The sequence below is a fragment of the Corapipo altera genome, unplaced genomic scaffold (assembly GCF_003945725.1).
Source record: "Corapipo altera isolate COAL_440 unplaced genomic scaffold, ASM394572v1 62, whole genome shotgun sequence".
Classification (NCBI taxonomy): domain Eukaryota; kingdom Metazoa; phylum Chordata; class Aves; order Passeriformes; family Pipridae; genus Corapipo; species Corapipo altera.
In genome coordinates, this window is record NW_020884894.1 from 177,766 (window position 1) to 197,964 (window position 20,199).

General features: G+C 35.7%; 1 protein-coding gene across 5 annotated transcripts in view; it reads right to left on the bottom strand.

Moving 5' to 3' along the window:
* FTO (FTO, alpha-ketoglutarate dependent dioxygenase) overlaps positions 1-20,199 on the bottom strand; it is a 169,569-nt gene that overhangs the window by 122,771 nt on the left and 26,599 nt on the right. For 4 of the 5 annotated variants that reach the window (XM_027646851.1, XM_027646848.1, XM_027646852.1 and 1 more), the window contains exons 2-3: positions 6,770-6,847; positions 1,104-1,764 (exon numbers count right to left, since the gene is read on the bottom strand). In XM_027646851.1, the coding sequence (XP_027502652.1) occupies positions 1,104-1,764; positions 6,770-6,802 (694 nt within the window). In that variant the 5' untranslated portion in view covers positions 6,803-6,847. Of the gene's footprint in view, positions 1-1,103; positions 1,765-6,769; positions 6,848-12,116; positions 12,199-20,199 lie in introns of those variants that run through there. The other variant, XM_027646850.1, reaches the window with a different exon arrangement.

A 20,199-nucleotide genomic window follows, 5' to 3' on the forward strand; every position in this document is an offset into this window, starting at 1 on the left:
CTTAAAATCTTACTGCAAAAATATTTATCTACAGTCTTACTGGGAAAAAACCAATGTATTTACTGGACATAAAATACCAATGCCTTTGACAAACAGGGTAGAAAAAAGTTTATGAAGAAAATGACACTTTTACTTGTCAGGAAATCTCTTTTATTCAGTTTGCTATGCCAGTTGATGTTTTATGTCCAGGAAAAAATAAATAATATGACTTCAGCTGTACATTAAGTAACAAAGTGACCCAGTTTCAAAACTAATAACAAAACCAATAAGAAAATGCACATGAAAGTATAAACTATCATTTTTACATCAAAGCCTTTAGCCAAAACCTGCCGAAGTCAACGTGAATTCTTCCCATGCTCTAAAGCAAACATCAAAGGATTTTTGGAAGAACAAAAAATCCATTGTGAGTTATGAAACATAACTGCATTTGCAAATTCAAATCAAGTGTCTAAATTCTAATCTTACACCCTGCAAAACTGGGAGTCATTAAAAGAAATCCGAAGCCTGTCAGATAACAGTTCTTTTAACAGAAAATGTCCACCCTTCCCAACTACAGAAATGTTGGCAAGTCCCATAAAACATGCATTAACACTACAGCATGCCTAGACAAAATGCATAACTTCAAAATAAATATAGTAATACTTCTATCCAAGACCAACTGAAAATGATCTTTCCAAAGAAAGAAGAGTAGTAAAAATAGCATAAAGTAGAAGCAAGTCTGTATATGACAAATAACACCATAAAAATGGTGATCTCAACTACAGTGAAACATTTTACAGGACAGAAAACATGCTCATGCACTAACCTGAAAAAGGAATTTGACAGATTTTGATTTCCTGGCTCTTAGTCAGAAAGTTAATTACACCAATTTTTAAAGCTACTTAGAGAACAACTGCTAAGCCAGTAAACACAGGTATATTTTGTACAGGTTTTAGTAAAAATAAAGATAAGGCTTAAATACAAAAGGTACCACAATGCATTCAGAAGCACTTGACAAGCCTAGACTGGCATGCAGGTGTGCTTATGCACATACACACAGGGAAAGAGAAAAGGGGTTCAGGGATTTAAGATACTTATATGACTGGTCAGCTCCCATCACCCACCTTCACAGCTGTAACTGTACACAGCAACCGTCGACCTTTCAACCAGATTCTCGTCATGGTGCCAGCTCACTGCCATGTTCCCCATTCCAAAATAAGGTTCTTGTTTCAAGTACAGCATTTGTAGCGGATCCATATAATTTAATAAAGTCAGGTTATAAGATGTTCTGTTCTCTAGACTTATGGAGTCATCCTCTGGTACACAAACACCACTTTGATCTTTTGAAACAGACCCTCGCTCCGTAAGAGAAGTAGCAAAACTTTGCTCCCTATCTATTACAGTAGTATCTTTAATTTCTTTGGTCTCACATAAATTTTGTCCTTGTAATGTCTTGACTGCTTCAATATGCAAGTAGTCATTAAGTCTGATTAATGCTTTACAAGCATCATGTATCTGAGGACTGCAATATTTTATATCATAACCTTCAGTAGGCCAAGGAACTGTAAACAATCTTGTGTTCAAGTACTTGTAAGTGCATCCTGGGTTTCCAATTAATATACGAGACACCGGAGTAAGGAAATCTTTTCCTTTGATCCTTACAAGATCTTGAAAGAAACAATCGTGTTCTCGCAAGGTCAGAAAGCCTTTTTGTACCATTTGATGGAGCTCTTCAGGTACTGTCTCAGATTTTCTGAAAATCAGCTTGGAATATTTGGTCTTCCACTAAAGAAGAAAAAGACAAAAACACCAAACAACAGAAATAGGAAAATAATTATTCTTTTTACAAGAATCAAAATATTTCATATATTGAAGAAGAGACAAGGCTAAATTGTCAAGTTATCAAGCATGAGTCTAGAATATAGTGAAGAAAGATGACAGTATTTGTTACTTTATTTCCATATATCAATATATTGCACACACTGTGGATATGTACCAGTGGCCTGTAACCAGAGAGTATCAATCAATCAATCAGAGGATTCTGACAGAAATCAGTAGAACATATAAGATCATCTGATGAACCTGTAGATAATGCTACCTTTACATATACAAACAATAGATTACGAAGCAGTGAAAAAGCAACTCTTCTTTTTGCAATGGTTGCAAGGACCATTTTGTTTCATTCTGATGCACAGAATTCTAGAGGCCTACGTGATAAACTCAAACCATTTGATATAACAATACTTCCTAGGGAAAACGTCACAAAATGAAAATGTAAATTTAAAAAAAATGCACTGCATGTCTAACTTCAAAATAGTCCTCCACACACTGGTCCTTTCTGTTTTCACATTCCTCAGTGCATGCCAATTAGCTCTCCTGTTTTATATAAAAGTTCTCCTTTTAGATAACAGAAAATTTCCAAACTTATTTTCCTCCCCAGCTCCCTACCTGTAATATCCTTTTCCCTCATATCCTCTTCTGACCATACCAGCTCTGGTATCAGCTGGAGTTCAGAATCCAGCAGTGTGTGGAGGCAACAACTCCCAGCAAGGTATAACACTGCTAATCAGCAGCGTCTTGCTTTGTATGCACAATACTGCTTCCCACTCCAGGAAGGCTTGGATAATTTTATTTTGTTAATCTGGTTTTCTAAGGAAGCGAGTATCACATAATCATACCTTTTATTGGCTGCCTGTAAATCTGCTTTAACTACTGCTGAGACTGTTTGGCAAACTGGACAAAGGCTAGAGAGAATAAATTCTTAAAAAGAGTTCTTATGTATTTCATTAAAATTAATAGATAAATAAAAGAAATAGATGCAAACTAGTGCCTTTAGTAAGGGAAAGGCTGCAATGTGAGCATATCAAGTATCAATTAGCAAGTGTGAAGCTCCAAAGGACACCTATCTCCTTCTGTCCAGAAATTAGTCACTATACTGGGGAAAAGGCAGATACCAATGGTGGTGTGGGGAAAAATGGTAAAGTAAACTGAAATCTGAAGGTATTAGGCAATGGGGCAAAAGCACATGGATGCACAAAACTGATCCATCAAAACTTTTACTAACCTAATATCTTACATTCAAAGTGCTTTTAAAAATACAAATAAAAGTCATCAGCACAAAGCACCGCACTGACCTACAGTCCATCTGTGGGTTGCTTCTGGTACAACTCAAAATAACTTCACTAGTACTATCTACTTCCAAGTCTCATTTAAGACTTTCCTTTCAGGAAATTAATTTTAAAATCCAAAGAACATGCCTTTAAAAAACACAAAGCAGGCAGTAAGTCAGTATGAACATTTTCTGCTGCATGAAAACAGTTACAGTTCTGCATCATAACACACTGTTATCCTACAACACTGAAGAGTTGGCTTTATAGAATCATTTGTTTCTACTAAAAAGAGGAACATAAAAGGAAGCCTGTTTTAAAAATAATGATTACACATAATAAATCTTAGTTTGTCTGTAACCCTTGTCACCATGTCTTGTGAAATTTTTACAGTGAAGCTAACTCCCCTTCTTTACACATTCTTACAGTTTACAAAAACTAGCTTTCTGGAGAGAGGGAAAAAACCTCTAACAGTATCTACAGATAATAATAATTTCTGACAATTGTATTTACATCCTTAACTTCAAATATAAAGCTTGAAAACAGTCCCAGATATCTGTCTGAAGGTCCCTCTACAATCCCCAGTACAGAACACTGGATCCCAGCTTTCATTCAAAGAACTGAATCTAAACTTGATAAAAGCAATTCACCTGAGCTTGTCAAAAGCTCAGAATGATTCCTTTAGAGGTTCTGAACTGTCCCTTTTGTTTCAATCAGTGCTGTGTATCTCCAGCCTCTGAACAGTACAGTGAAAAAATCCTTATAAACAACAACTTCTGAAATCAGTAACTGTACATTTCAGACTTACAGGCTGCAGTCGGGTGGGTACAGGTTGATGTGAACCATAAATACCTTTTCACAATCATACTTAATAATGACAGAATATTATATGTTGTGACATACAAAGGTTATTACTGCATTATTTCTTTCATTATGCAAATGTCATGTATAAAAGAAAGAGTACTAACAGTTCTAGAACAGTATCCCAGTTTCTTTAAATAATTCTGTGCACTGGACGTACTCAGGTCAGATTAACCAGTTACCACATCACATATGCTACTGTGATATATTTAAACAGTCATTAATACTACGTATTTTTAAACCATTTATACGAAGATACAAAGAGACTGAATTTCTGACATGAGTTGCACCCATGAAATTACAAACAACTATTAGAAACAGAAGGAGGGAAATAAGAATATGATGTAAAGCAATTAAGTGCCTGAAAACACACAGATTTTACAAAGGTAACAACATCGTATTCCCCCCTCTGAACTGCAGAGGTAATGCCTTGCACATTTTGTTGCCAGCCAAGTCAGAGGCATGTTACCTTTCGATTCTGTTTTAATATCACACGATTAAGAACTACTTTATCATGAAGTTTCACACTGTATACTTCGAATTCTACCTTAAAAAGAAAAAAATCACACTGATATCTCCAAAGAAAGCAGGAAGTGGAAACACATTTCCGACACATCACATGAAAACATTTTGGTCTTCTTTAAATCTCCAACCAGTGACTGTGCTATGCCCCACATAAGGAAAACATTAAGGGATCAGATCCAGGGTGAATGCTGGGTTCATAGGACACCTAGTTGTTTTGGGGGGATGGGGAAGGAGGAGTAATCATGTCCTCTGTGTTGTAACTCTGACAGCAAGTATTAAAGGTCAATTCACTGTTCACTCTGGAAGAAGTAGGTACATTGCTGGCAACTACAGGACAAAAAAAATAAAAAAGCACATTTAAAGGTCAAATCTGCATCTAATGTTACACACAAGATTTTAAATATATAGATGCTTTCCCTTCTGATGGTGATACACAACACACAGATCCACCCTATGGACACAAGTGACACAATAAAGTTAGAAATCAGCAATAAGGATCCTTGATAAGAAAACTACCATATACATAATGAAATGATAGTTTGTACTTCAAATATTTGTGAATTACTTTGTTAAAAGCCTTTTTCTTATTCCAAACTGGCATTAAACATCACATTTTTTCAGCCTATGGCTTGGGGCCCATTTCTGAAATCCTTCATCGAGCAAGACACATTGAAAGAGGATGTCAGTGAAGTTTTGCTTATGATGGAATTTCTTACTTCTGTTCAGGCTGTGCACTTCCACATCTGACAGGATATGGCAGTTTTTCTACTTGCAGCCTACCTAACCTTTCCAACATGTTCAAAGAATGCTGCTTTATCTGAGGTGGATCCTTAAAGGAGTAAGGCAGGTCTGTCCAGGAAAGACAGACTGTAAAACTAAAGTGTATGTGATATTTTACTTTGCAATTTGTTGTCTTCAGGCTCTCACCCTTCTTTTCCTCCCATCTGTAGTGCATTTAAGCATCATGGAATTTGTAATTTCTACAGCTGTGATTCAAGTAATATTTCATAACCACCACAGAATTTAAAAGGTGCTTGTGATGCTTAAGATTATTATGTATACTTAAAAATACCTAGCATGCACACATATACTACATAAAAAATATAATTATATATTTGTAAAAAGAGTGTATCTAAAGTTTATTAAGGCCTGAACAGGTCTGATTCACTGCTTATCTTGTTCCCACTGTCTTCTATATTTATGGGTTACTGATACTGAGCAAATGAGATGCCACCTGGGCAATCTTGGCTCCACCTTCTCTTTTCACATCAGCTCCATGAGAATGTGGATTTACAAAGATAGGAAAAGAAAAAGATGCTGGGCAAAGCAGCTCTTGCCAGTAACAGAGACAGAAAAAGAGAACAGGAGGGGATGTAACAGGACAAGGAAGGAGAAAAATCAGCTCCCTGAGTCTTAAAAAGGGGAAGAATTTCTTCATGAACTTTAGTTTAAGACTAAAAAGAATGTTCGGGGTTTTTGTAAATAAAATAAAAATAATAAAATCCATCTGTTTAGCTCTTATAAATTTTTCCAGCTCTTCCACACTTCTACATCTCTGAGCCATATATCAATATATAGAAGACAGATAACACACCTGTAATGTAAGCATGCTTGCTGTAGCTGTTCAAACTACGAGATTATTTCTTATACTTTTTGTCTTACAGTGTTCCAATTTGATCTGATTGAACCTACCCTGTGTTTTATAGCTGATATAGAAAGATGCAAGACAGATGCAGAAAATTCTATTAATTCATCATATTTTTCCATACACTCATTTGGTTTACTACTCATGTGTCTACTGGGCCTGATCCTACTTCTGTTTGGTTTCATTGGAGGTATTCCTGTTTCCACAGTTTGTTTTTTAAGCAATGTCTCAGTGGTTACTTATTGTTTGAAAGTAAAATTTAGGCCCCAAAAATTTGAATTTCTACATTAATATTCTCCCTCTTCTGCCAAACACGAGCTATAAAGAACAGGTCTCTTCACAGTTCAGATAAAAAAAAATTAAAGCAATGATGAGATGTGTTTTACTTTAAGAAAGCATGAGAACCTCTGATTTTTACACATTACCTGGAACTCAGGGCACATCCCTAAAAATAAACTAAGTTCACCAAGTTCTCATTCATGAATATCTCAGTTCTAGAGATCTTATTTCACACCACCTGGAAGTCCATTATCAGCCATCAGGACACCTTTTTTCATATCAGATTTCACAGTGTCTCTTTGAAGAAAGATTTATTTTTTGTTCAGTCCAAAAACTCATTTTAGTTTAAAACAAGTTAGAAGAAATACATTACCAACTGATGGAAATCATCATCGGCTGGAGTCATATAGGGAAGTCTGTTCTCTCCAAGTTCTTCAAGAAGCCTTTTTTTCTGTTTTGGAGGGGTAAAATTGAAACAGAAAATTAGACAAAACCAAGATATAAACATAGAAGTATAAAATTAGTTGCATTAAAATGACAGAAACTGGTGCAATTATTTCTCTTGTTACCATCAATTCTGGAAAATTAAATAAGGAAAAACAGATGAAAAAAAATCATTGGAACTTCTCAACTTACAAAGCAGTAATTCAAGTTAGGTAGTCTCTCAGCACATGAGAACTTTTACTCCTAAATTCTTTTTTAGATAATCAGTCCTTATTACACTGAGCAAAATCCATGTCAGTCTAGTGTTCTTCAAAACTGTGCCTACTTTAATAACTGGACATGAATTTCTTACCTACATGTTGTAAGACCAGGGTTTTTACAAGAATGGTAAGGGAAACACAGAATAAGATATAAAAAGGTATCACTAACACTTTAATGAAACCAAGTTATATGGAAACTACATATTTCATCACCTAAATGTTACTGTAAATGGAGTATTCCATAGACAAGAGAATTAATTGTCAAATAAAAAAATCCTTTTTCTTCTACATTTCCCTCTTTATCATAATTTTGGGTTGCATAAATAAGTCAAAACAATCTTCTCTGTTGTGGCAATCTTATTTAAAAAAGGAAGAAAACAATATTGCATGTAGTAACTAATTCCTGGCTTACAGCAAACACATAAACAAGGAAAGCTGAACTATTAAGAGTATAACTGTGCATTCTGTGACAATTAATTCCATTTATTCAAATTTAAGCATTAAGGAAGATGACAGAGGTTTAAAATCATGAGGAAGTGTAGAGGTTTTGGAGGTTTACAGATCAGTCCAACTAGAATAAGAGCAGGTGTCTCTCACTTACTCATCTCCACGCTCACAATGTGCTGAGCACTGACTCTTAACGAGCCCGAGAACAGCACTGACATTTCTGAACTGGCACTGTAATTTCTCTGTGTCCCCAGTTTTCTTTGGGGACAGGTTCCTGGCATGTTATGGCCATGAAGCCATTGGATTAAGTTGGCAGAGAATGACAGTTACACTTGTCTATCACTAAAAGCTTGTCAGAATTTTATTACATGGAATCGCTGAAAACATTAGATTGGCTTTATTATCCGTAAGATCAACCACATTAAACTGCAGGGGAAAAAAAAATATATTTCAACATGGACTCACATCTGTGGGAAGGGAAAAAAAAAAAAGGTGGGAAGAAGAGAGATTCTGACAATTTCCTTGTCAAGTACCAGCCTCTTGGCAAAAAGCACACAACATTAAAATGCACTCCTGTGTCTAGGTAGTACTAGTTCACATTTGATTGTCAGATCTGGCTAAGTGCCGCTCTTCAGCTTGATGTGCAGACTAATACACACAGCTGGGTGGTATAACATGCTGCTCATCTCTTATGCAAGAAGCTGTCACACAGATGTCAAAAACATCAAGCTGCTCACAAATACCTCCAAAAAGTAAAAAAAAAAAAAAGAAAAAAAAAAAAGAAAAAAGAAAAACTGAAGATCTGGCTATACCAGCTGGCTGATGTGTAAATCTAAGTACTGTTACATAAGCACTGTTTATTGGCTCTTCAAACACATAAACCCCTAAATAAAAGTTTAAAAATTGCCTTTACTTGAAGGTATCAGGCATCTTAAAAACAATTTTTCTAAATCTGATTTTTAAATTTTAAAAATTATTAACAGTGTAGCAGTTTATTCAGGTATCATGATTATGTTTCTTACACTTCAAAAAAAATGTGATTTTTATATATACATTAGTGATACCAATACATGAAAAACCATCTTATGTGCACCATCCCTATAATGTCACATGCATTGTGCACTGCTTTAGAAACTTTGTTAACTCTGCCCTTCAAAGAGGAGTAAACCTCTGCAAATTTTGTAGGCTGCTATGGGTATTACTGGAGCTATTATACCTAACTGATAACTGCAACGAAGATCAAAAGCACTAATGCCCAATTTTAGAGTGTGCAATGAACTTCTTGAAGATCTTGACAGACTCTGCTCATCTATTAGTCATAGACAGGCCTATTAATGAGATGATTGATTGTGAAATTCAGCAAGTGGAATATTAATAATTGGAATGTCTCAATCACTATAAATTTTTTTTCCCATAAGTTTTTTTTACGGCAATAGAAATGACACATTGTATGTTACAGGGCAGAAGTAACAGAAACACAGCTCAGACACATCAAAGTCACAGGCCAAAATGCAGTTACGTTACAGACACATGGTTTGTTATTTTCAAATTAAGTTGTATAAGGAAAAGATGGGACTTAATGACATTTTCTGACCAAGGAGTATGACAATGTAAAAACTTTTGCAGCTGACATTTTTCCCTGCAGGGTGTCAATACCATTCTCAAAAGGTTTCATTTCTCTCTTAATTATAAGACAGAAGTTCAATACCTAGGCTATAAAGGCTTATGAAGACTTTAGTGCTTCCAACATAAAATTCTCACTTAGTTTCCTCATCAAACAAGTCAAAAGACAATAGCTATTTTACAATTTATGGATCTATGTCTTGGGTGAAACAATATAATATAAAAACTAAATTTATTGAAATCACACAAACATTAATGAAACTAATTCTGACAACAAATTTAAGGCTGCAATGTCAAAACAATTTCTAACACGTAAAAACACTGAAAACATTAAGCAAAAGTGTGGGTTTTCTTCCCCCAGAACTTGGCACAAAACACAGTGAAGAAGGGAGACTTAAGTCCATGCAAGTAACATTCACCTCTAAAAAGATAACCCAGTTTGCTGCCTTGTATTTCTCCTGAATTTTGGGAAAATGTCAGCTTCACTATACCAAGTAATATCTCTGGGCCTGGAGCAGCATCTCATATAGGTGTAAAAAGTCAGTCACAAAAGACCAAGACATGGACAGATACAGCACTGGCTATGAAACATTTAAAGATGTAAATTCTTAGTTATACAACAAGAATGCAGTCTGATAAGCAGTTAAATTAAATACTATATTCAAACTAGCCTTTCAAAAAATACTACTGTATCTCACTATTCTGGAAAAGTCCATTGCATTATTCCCTAAAAATGATTTTTTTTTTTCCAGAAAAGATGGTCTTTTGTCTAACAGACCTATTCCCAACCTCAGAGGGGATGCAAGTAACTTTTTTTTTTCAGTCACTGATTACTCATTTACACCTTATAATCAGCACTATGTAGAATAAAGCAAAAGACGAATCATGCTATATAAAGGATACATGAAAGAAGGCAATTCAAACAAACCCAAAACATCTGTGTTGTAACTTACTATTTTTAGATACTTATGCAGAGAAAACAGCACAACCAGTAAAAAAATTCTATGTACTCATATACACTCTTCTCTGCAAAATAACTGGATTTTCTGACTCATGTCACAGTGACCTAAAGTTCCACCTAATTTTCCCTTAATTTCATCACATCAATGATTTCTGTATTATTTCCATAAAGTTAGATTGAAAATGTTCTTCATCTTTACTCCCCTCCACCCCCAGCAACCTTACAGCAAAGAGAGCTAAAAGAAAGCTGAACATTTTATCCAGGCTGAATTTTACCTATCTCGTGTCTAGATCTGACAAATAATCTCACCGGGGCTACAGGAGGGAACAACACACTGCTGGAGGTGAGGTTGCAAAAGGAAAGCACAGCAGCTCTGGGACATCATCTTCACTCCCAGCCTATAACAGCCCCTCTGCCTCAACTCCTTTCATCAGAAGTTCTTAAAACATTGGCCATTTTTTCATCTTAAAAAGTTTTGCTAACTCCCTGCTGCAGTTTTTACACTTTTGAGAATACTGACCTGGGATCAGAACTAGTAAAACTTCAATTTTTTTCTTTTCATTTTCAACGCAATTCAATGTGTTTGCAGAAATTTCTGGGGTAGATCCTAAAAAACAAAGGGCCTCTATTCAAAGCATAAGAAATTATCATCTCCATCTCCAGTACTATTTTTCCCAATAGTCTTTTGTTTTCCAAAAGGTTATCAGGTGTAGAAAGGCACTCTGAGAATGCTTATTGTCATGAAAGAAAGATCCGAAACACAAGTACAGATACAGACCTTAGGTTTTCCAAAAATCTCTCCTTCTATTAGCTTGTTTTCCTAGATAAGAATGAACATTAGAGCTTGTGTTTCACTTTCATTCTTTTTTCTTTTAATCAACTATAATAAAACATGGATTTCTTTCAAGTCCTGCATGAAGCAAAGGACTAGTGCTCTGAAGTGAGAGCTCAACAGCTTTATAAAGGAGGAAGATTAAATACTTCATATAGCAAAAATTTTGTGGCACAATAGTAAAACTCCATCTAGAAAAAAGTCACCACTTTACAGGAACTTCCACAACTTTACCTCCTAATAGTCTCTCACATGTTATGTTTTTTGGTTTCTTTTTTAATAAAATAAAATTGGGATAGTTTCTTAAGGAAGGAATGTGATTTTGAAGTTGACATTTGTTTAAACTACAAGGCTTTCCAAGTGTTAGCTATTAAAACCTCATAGCTACCAAGATCATTCAAGTGGCTCGCTAAAACAAGTTATGTCAGAAATGAACCTAAAGTAATAAAAAATATATTCTAAATGCACCATTACAGCTTTTATTTCTCCATTATCACATATACTAGAATTCAGAATTTTTTTTAATTCGGTAAACTCCACTCATCAAAAAGATCTTAAGGAACTGGCCAATTTTACAGTACCATTTACTGACATGAAAAAGCTATATTTCCAGCTTGCCCTTTATTACACTCAAGACTTACCAAAAGCCCTGTCTGTGCTACATTCTTTCTATAATCCAGACTGCCAAAAATACTGGTAGACACATGACCATACTGTACCACACTTTGTTTACTATAAGATGCCCTCTCCACAGCCTACTATATGTCAAAAACATTTTCATATTAAGGGGAAAAATGTGCATTATTATTATTCCAAATACACTCACATTAAAGTTATCTATAACTCTCTAACAATATTTCATGTCCCCATACATCCACTTACTAATTACACTACAATAAAGTATGCTTGTTATTTAATATGATCACAGTGAAACCTGGTCTCCCACTGAAAAAAAGTCCAGCTACAAAAGTAGCAAAATGCAGCTCAAGTGATCAGGGCACAAAAAAAATTACGTAATGAACAATCTACTGCCATGCAAAGACCTCAGGTCTAACAACCAGCATCTTTAACTGAGGAGCTGTCTGAGAGTGTTTGATATTCTTTGCTGCAAATGTACTGTTTGGCTTTGCTTACTAATTTAAACCTCTCTTACCCTTTCTCATAAATCAACAGGGCCAGATTTTGGTTCACACAGACCAGTCATGCACAGGCACAACACACTCAACCGATGTAACTGAACTAATAGTTAATTTATGCATTGAAGCAGCTTAGTAATGTGTGAAGAATGTCTGCTGCCAGTATCCCCTCTTTCCCCACCTTGACTTGTTAAGGCCCCTTAATTGTTGTTTTAACCTACAGGAACATTGCTCCTTTGGCCAGTGATTGTTAATGGAACAGAACTGGCAATTTCCTTACCTAGCTGAGTGCGTATTTGTCACACATGGATTAGCACCTTAAGTAATCATAAGAAAACTTTGAAGCGATAAATAGTTCAAGCACTGACACTTTGGACTGACAAAATGTCCCTAAGCCTCCTCAGTATAATTGTCAATAAACTTCTGATCCCTCTACCATCACTTCAAGCATCTTGATACCATCATCCATTTCTTGTTCCTTATCACTTGTGCATCCTCTTCCAGCAAGCACCAGTTGGTAAATGGGTCGGCTGTATGTATTAGGGGAGAAGAAAGAACATTCAGACTTTGTTTGAAAATGACCAAGCTTCAATCAGATCTCCAGTTCTTAGTTTCTTCTTATACATACAGACACAAAATCATACATGTACTTAAGAAAACAGTTAGAACAGTGGATACTTTTAGTGCAACAAAGTTGTGATTCACAGTGAATAGATAAAGACACTGGGGCATTTCTGCATGCTATTTTTTGCAAAGTTTCTTAAAAAGAGTCAATAGCTGCTGAGAAACTAAATTTCTCACTTGAGCAGTTCTTAAGCAGCTCAATTCCAAAGAATCAGCAGACAGAAACCTTGGTGACTGTCACCAATAACTGATTCTGCATCATGTAGCAAAAATACACATCCAGTCACCAAGAAACCAAGTGGTTTTGACCAGCTGTGAAATACTAGGTACCAATCTTTGACAGAGAAAAGACTCAATAAATAAAAGCAGATAAAATAAAAATCTAAATTATAACAGGAGTTAATACTGAAACAAGGATACATTCGGTGTTGCTGTCTGTAGACCTCTCAGGTTCTAATGACATGAAGATACTGATGCTGCTTAACTTCTATGAAAGTCCTTGACCAGGATGCAGGGCAGTAGAGCTGTGTAGCCTTAGGAGATGCACATTGTGCTTAGGAATGGAAAATAATACTGACATGGTGCTTTTTCTCCTTGAATAACCCAAGGAAACGGAAAGAAACATTAAGAATCACCACATTGTTTTGGAAAATATTGCACATCTGCAATGTAGAATTGTACAAATTTCACTGGAGCCCAATATCTAATTAATGTAAGAGCAAACACACTGACCAACAACCACAGAATGGACCAAGGACCTCCAGAATGAAACCCAAGGGCTGATGCAGCTTAAAATGCAGATTCAGAACCTTTGCAACAGGTTTTTAACTTCTGTAGATATAGAGGGACAAAGAACTTTCAAACACAAACACAGGTAGGTCACACTAATACACTTTTTCAGAACCACCAGCAAGATCAAAGATACAATTAATTTTCATACAGCTTTTCCTCATTTCCAGAAAATAATGAGCCTTGTAGGATTTCTGGTCTATATATATATTAATAGGTAATGGTAGAAGCAACCATTGTGTAATAAGAATACTTTAAAAAAGGGAAAAAACCCTTAAGTGTTAAAATATCACCTAAAAGAAAAAGCAGATAAAAGTAAAGTGAAAAGAAAATGGATACTTGAAAAAATATAGATATTTCCTTAAATACTTAAATTTAGCATCAAATGCAACTTCTAAAGTCCCCTTGATAACACTGCTGAAGACAGTGTTAATGTAGAAAGAGCAGGTGTTAAGTGCAAATGCATGTGCCAAGCAATGGGCTACAAGGAAGATCAATAAGGAGCTAGAGCATTAAATTTCACATACTGTAACTGTCATGCCCATTACACAGTATTTGAGCATCTTTCTAGGCCATTACAAAATTGTTGACTCTTGATATTTTTTACAAAACCAAATTATTTTCCAGAGATTTTATTAGCACAATAAGCACTATGAAAGTCTAAAAGCACTTACAAACTTGGTGAAATATAAAGATGTTTAGAGCCTTCCAAGACATCATAATTACATATTTACAGAATACATAACTATATTCTTCACTCCAGAATGAAAAGACAGGAAGATGGTTGAAAGCCTTACAGATAAAGGGAAATGTATTCCATGAACACTTTTCTGTTTGTCACATTTCACCAGATACACGGCTGAGGTATTTTAAAGGAGGTATTTATAAGATAATTCTTGAGAGTAAATGCCACAATTAACAAAATCACTGCAGCACAGTGCAGAAAGAAGGGGTATGTGAGTCCCCTGGGGTTCGGCTGCAGAAACAGTACCATACTTCTTGCCTCTGCTCTTCAATCATTGTGCAAGGACATTTGCAAGGACATGATAAACTCAAATTTTCCTTCAAACATTTCTCACACTAGAGTAGCCTTTGAGCAGGAGTTTTGTGCAATTCTCCCTCCTCTCCCCAGAACAATTTACAGGTAACCATCACCAGTGTGCTATCACGGTTACAATGAATGCAGTGTCATACAAATTGTCAATGTCTTTCCAAAAAAGCACAACCGTTGAGATGTCATTTTTGAAAGAAGATGGGGATACAGGGTTAATACAGTTGAACCACTTTTTACAAAATATTTTCAAGGACATAAACATCAGAGATCACAGTATGTACATAAATTTAACATATCAATATTTGTACAAGACTGTTCAGTGAGGAAAAGTACATATTGCAACATTTGGACCAGATAATCCTTGAAGTCCTCTTCCAAGTTGGTATTTTATGATTCTATGATTTGTAAGAGTGACCTATGTAATAAATGTATAGACACTGCTTTGTGTTTACAAGATACTAATTTCCTAATTTTGCATACACTACACCACCGGTCAAATGATGGTAACCCTCACTTAGAAAATCCATAAACTACAGTTGTTGCCTCAACTTCATAACACAACAACTACTAATGAAATACTATTGCATTTTGGCATATCAGTTCAAGAAGGATATTGATCTATGGGCTGCTGAAAAAATAGAGGGGTTTTTTTGTAACAAAAATAATTTAAAGAAACACCTCATAGTGAACAATTCAAACTTGTTTAATTTTATTTAGCTTGAAGGTTTTGTTTTGTTCACAGTCTCCAAAATAAGCCACATGGGGAACATTTAAATGTTAAGTTGGCAGCAAATGAACTGCAAAATTCAGGGTCTGAAACGTTGGACAAGTTCAGACCAGAAACAATAAGCACAATTTAAAAGAAAGGGTAATTAAGCATTGGAGGAGATACCGCTGTGCAAGATGAATTCTTCCCCCTGGGAATTCTTTCCTATATCAAGCTCAGAAGTTTTTCTAAATGATACATTTTAGTTCAGTGGTTCCCAAACTGTTCAGACCAGCAGACTAAGATGAATCATCCATATTTCCTTAAGAAGTTCTGCACATACACCCTAACCAAACAAACATGAGGCAGCAGAGCCTCACTGACTGAAAGTTTGATGCATCTCATTCCTCAGTTTGGTTTTGATTCATCACTTTGCCAGTCACCAGTGGTCAGTGAATCAGGAGACCCTGGTCTACTTCACCAAGAATATATTTTACTGAAGTCCTAAAGCTGGTGTTAGATATTCTCTTCTGCCTCACAATTCAAAAAAACTTAGAAGTTTGTTGGGATCTGTATTTCACAGTGCTTGGAACACTCGCAGTACTATCATAAAGTTAAAGAACTACAGCTAAAAGAAGGACTACTCACTGTCTTTCACTCACATTTTGTTTTTAAACTGGCTTTGCATAATGTAAATAGTGTTAAGGAATACTAAAATACAATCAAGCAATGATCTGCTCTGGAAGAAGTAGATCTGTTAAGCCACTTCCTTTGTGCCAAATCCAGGCAAATTTAATAATGCAAATCAACATTTTGCTTAAGAATACATTTACTGAGCAAACTTAAGAACTCCTACATTTTCAAATAATGCTGTTTTAATAAAGCAATTCTGACTCTTGGAAAGGCTAATACTTAATTTCCAGTTTTCATTTCTATTATTTGCATATACACACCTTATTTCTCGTTAACTTTCCCTCACTTGCAGTGATCAGGTGTAATTTTGCAGAGCAGCACTACTCAACTAAAATGGACAAGTACAAAAATTATTTCTTAAGTCTTGCCTGAACATTTGTTCAGGGAAAAAACTTTTGCCTGTTCTTTCTTCCCATACACTTGTCTTCTTAACTGGTCTAAGATTCTAGACAGTCCTGTTGCTACCTCTGTTTGTATTTTGAGATTGTGAAGTTCAGTAGTGACAAGTCTTTTTAAACATCATCTCTTCCCTTCTCTGTGCTATTCTCAAATACAGGTTGGATTTCTGAAGGTAAAAAAGACAGAGGCTGGTACGTTCCAGATTTCCTTTGCCCTACTTGCTGCCTTCTACTGAAATATCCTACACTTCTACTACTGCATATTTCTTCTGCCAAATTTAATAAACAAACAATCAGTGCTGACTCATTGAAGAATGGTTAGGATCCCTTGCCTAAACAAAGGAAGAAGAGAGGCAGCCATACTGACCCACACCAGATACTAAAGCTGTACCAGGCTGATAGGAAAATAGAGACATGTTTAATCAGCTGTGTGGTAACACTCAAAATTGAATCCATGAAATGACCCAATAAAGTGCCAAATAATCTCTGCATTTTTAAGTAAATATTTTTATATTTTATATAAAGAAGTCATCAAAAAGCCCACTGTAAATTAGTACAATAATGTAAATTAGGACAGGGATGGTGAGGAGAGGTAAAACTCGTCTACGAAAAGAGATATACACACACAAAAAATAATCTTAATATGGAAGTACAACTTGACAAAGAGGATTGTTCTGAACTCTTATAAAATTAAAGGCACACAGGAAAGTGTCCATCCAAATTAAAATACTGCAGACATCTTAAAACTCTAAAGTCTCTTGTTTCCTAAGAGCATATGTCAAAGACAAGAATAAATAAATTTCTTTCCTCCAGAATGTCCACACGGACAGGAGTCAACCATTTTATAACCTGATACAGTGGTTTCACATGTTGAGGTACTCTCAACCTGAGATTTAAAAATCTAGGCCATCCTTTTTGACATGTAGTATGCATGTCTGTTAGAACCATCTGAGTGACAGCAGCTCACATGCATTAATAAGGGAGGCTGAGGGCAAGGAACTGACATTAAGAGAAAGCTGCCAGAGCCACCTTTGTTCTTATTTGCTGGCTTAACACGCTGTATTACTTCCCTTTCTACAATGGAAGTGCTTCAGCAGTAACTAGAATTCAAGAAGGGCTGAATGAAAAAAAGAATGAACAATGTAGGATTTATAAAAATATTCAAAGGGAGGATTTTAAAATTAAGTAACAGACAACTGCAGGAGCTTATGACCCACATTTAGCACTACTTATCCTGCATTTCCCATCTAAACTAGAAGTGAAAAAGGTTTGATGGTCTCCATGCAGAGCTGAACTTCCATATGACAAATGCATCAAACTACTATTAGTTGAACTAATTTATTATATAAGAATTCCATCAGATTTTTACCTAGGAGTTAAACTGAAAAAAAGACCATGGTTACCTAATAATTTTGGGAACCCTTACTCTATCAGCTTCTGCATTTGGAAAGAATCATGAAAAGGATGCCTACTCACAGCATTTATTCAAAGACCTTTTGTTTTTATTTCTATCAGAACAATTTTTCAATATAAACTTTTCCAGCTAGGAAAGTGCAAAAAAACCCACTATTGTTTAACTCAGACTTCTCATTTGTATTTTCATACCAAGTAGAGTAACTGTTTGAACATCATGACAGCAGAATGATCACCTTTAACATGCATATGAAGAATTGCTGCTCTAGAACAAAGTATAGAGGTCTGTGCCAAGTTTCATGGAGCACTAGCACAGTCTCCTAAAGCAACCCATTATTAAAAGACACTGCACTCTAATTTCTGTAGTTCCTCGTACCATTTCTTTTTTTTTTATTCTTTAATTCAACAAGTTAACTGTTCTGTGCTTACAAGTTTTCAATAGCTTGTTACAAAAAGACTCAAATTTGTTTGCATTACACACCACGGGGATTAAAAAGGAGTTAATATATATCTATTCAGAACTATTGTGCAGAAAATAGCTGTGTTGTACAGGGCTTAGGCTGTGACCCGCTTAACTTTATTCATAGAATGCACAATCCATCACGTACAAAAACACAGAAGAAAATGTGAGGTGTTAGTAAGTACCGCTGTTAGTGAGAAATTCTGCTAATTATTACACCAAATAAGCATAGTCAACAGGCCAGAGCTGTGAGAGGGCATGTTTCAGGGCATTAAATGGCTGCCTTGGATGGAGATGAATATATTACACTATGCCCTTTAACAATAAAACAATTTCCCTGACACTCTCAAACCCAGGCAGCTCCAACACGCAGATGAGGAGCCGTACTGTACTTGGCATACAGCGATGTTCCAGTGCCACCTAGTGACCGGCACTTTATTGTTTCCCAAGATTTATAGTACAGGAAAAGTTCAAAAGCTAATTCAGCTCGAGTGCAGAGTCCGCACAGCACGGAGGAGAAGCCTCACTCTTGGCCAAGAGCAGACAGACAGAGCGAGGTCATGGCGAGACAGACTCCTCCTCTTGCTTTAAAACTAAACCCGCACGAACTTAAACAGCTGATAAAGTGTCACGTACAGTTTTCTTACAGCCTACTCTTACAGTCCTAAACCAGGGAAAAGCCTTGCAGGGAAGGACAAAACCAGCATATTTTAAAGCCTATACCATGCACTGGAAGCTTCGGATAGCTTGGACAGTTTATGAAATTGATTTTAGGAAAATATTTCATCAACTTAATATTTTAAATTTCTCTCCCTCCCCCCCCCCCAGTTTTGAATGGACTTTATTATTATTATTTTTATCTGGAGTGCTTTCAGAGCTTAATAAAGTGTTCTAGAGGCTGCAAACTTAGCACATTCTTCCATTCCTTGTTTACATGTTGACACTTCCTATACTTCTGCCACCACACTTATTATCACTACAATGGAGTTTACAGCCATTCCACATCTCCATTATTCTGTTTCCCCTCTGCTGATCAGTACTGCAGTTCAACATTTAAGTCCATGCAAACAAACTAAACTTTGCAGTGCAATCTAGCTCATGAAAAGCCGTGAAGAGGTTGAAATATTATTTTTTAATGAATACAAATTAATGCATGCATAAGATACAAGCACAATTATCTACCAATAAAAAAATTTGCATATTTAGATCAAGTTAAAAGCACAGACTGCAAAAGATGGTGCTAATACAATCCCTGCCATGAGTCTCCGCATTTTTATTTCTCAACATTTTTACAGGACAAGTCAAGAAAAAGTCTTTATGTTCACTAGACATTTAGCACACACCATTTATTTATGGACACTTTACATACAGATGAATAAATTTAAAATTCTGCATCTGAACCCCACATCTATCATCATGAAATGAATAGCAACATATTAATACTTTATAGTAGTAATTTCAGTAGAAAACCACCCTCAACAAAGCTTCCTCCTATTACTGGCATTAAGCTTCCACTTCAAGTGCCTCATGACTCTAAATTTCATGTGCTTAGCTTCATTAAGCTAAAAAAAAATAATACATTTTAGGGTACTTTTTGAACTGCATACTACAGAACAAGCAAAAAAAATCTGAAAAAAAAAAAAAAATCCCTATCAGGCACTTATTGCTACAGGAGCACACTAAATATGCCTGTTCTGATTTAAATATAACCTCTATCACAAAATTTAAAGTAAAATGCTTAGAGATTAGTAAAAAAATAATTTCTCCAAATTCTGAAGCCACAAGGAGTGTGAAGGGGAAGAATGAAGAGAGGGACTAAAAAAACCTTAGAAATCCAACTGGGAAAGGTTTCACTCAGAGAGTGGGCAGCACACTGTAACTAAGTTTGGAAACCTTTACTGTAAATGTACTTTAAGTGTTTTAATCCATACCCTGCCTTAGGACCTAAACTGCTGCCACAAGA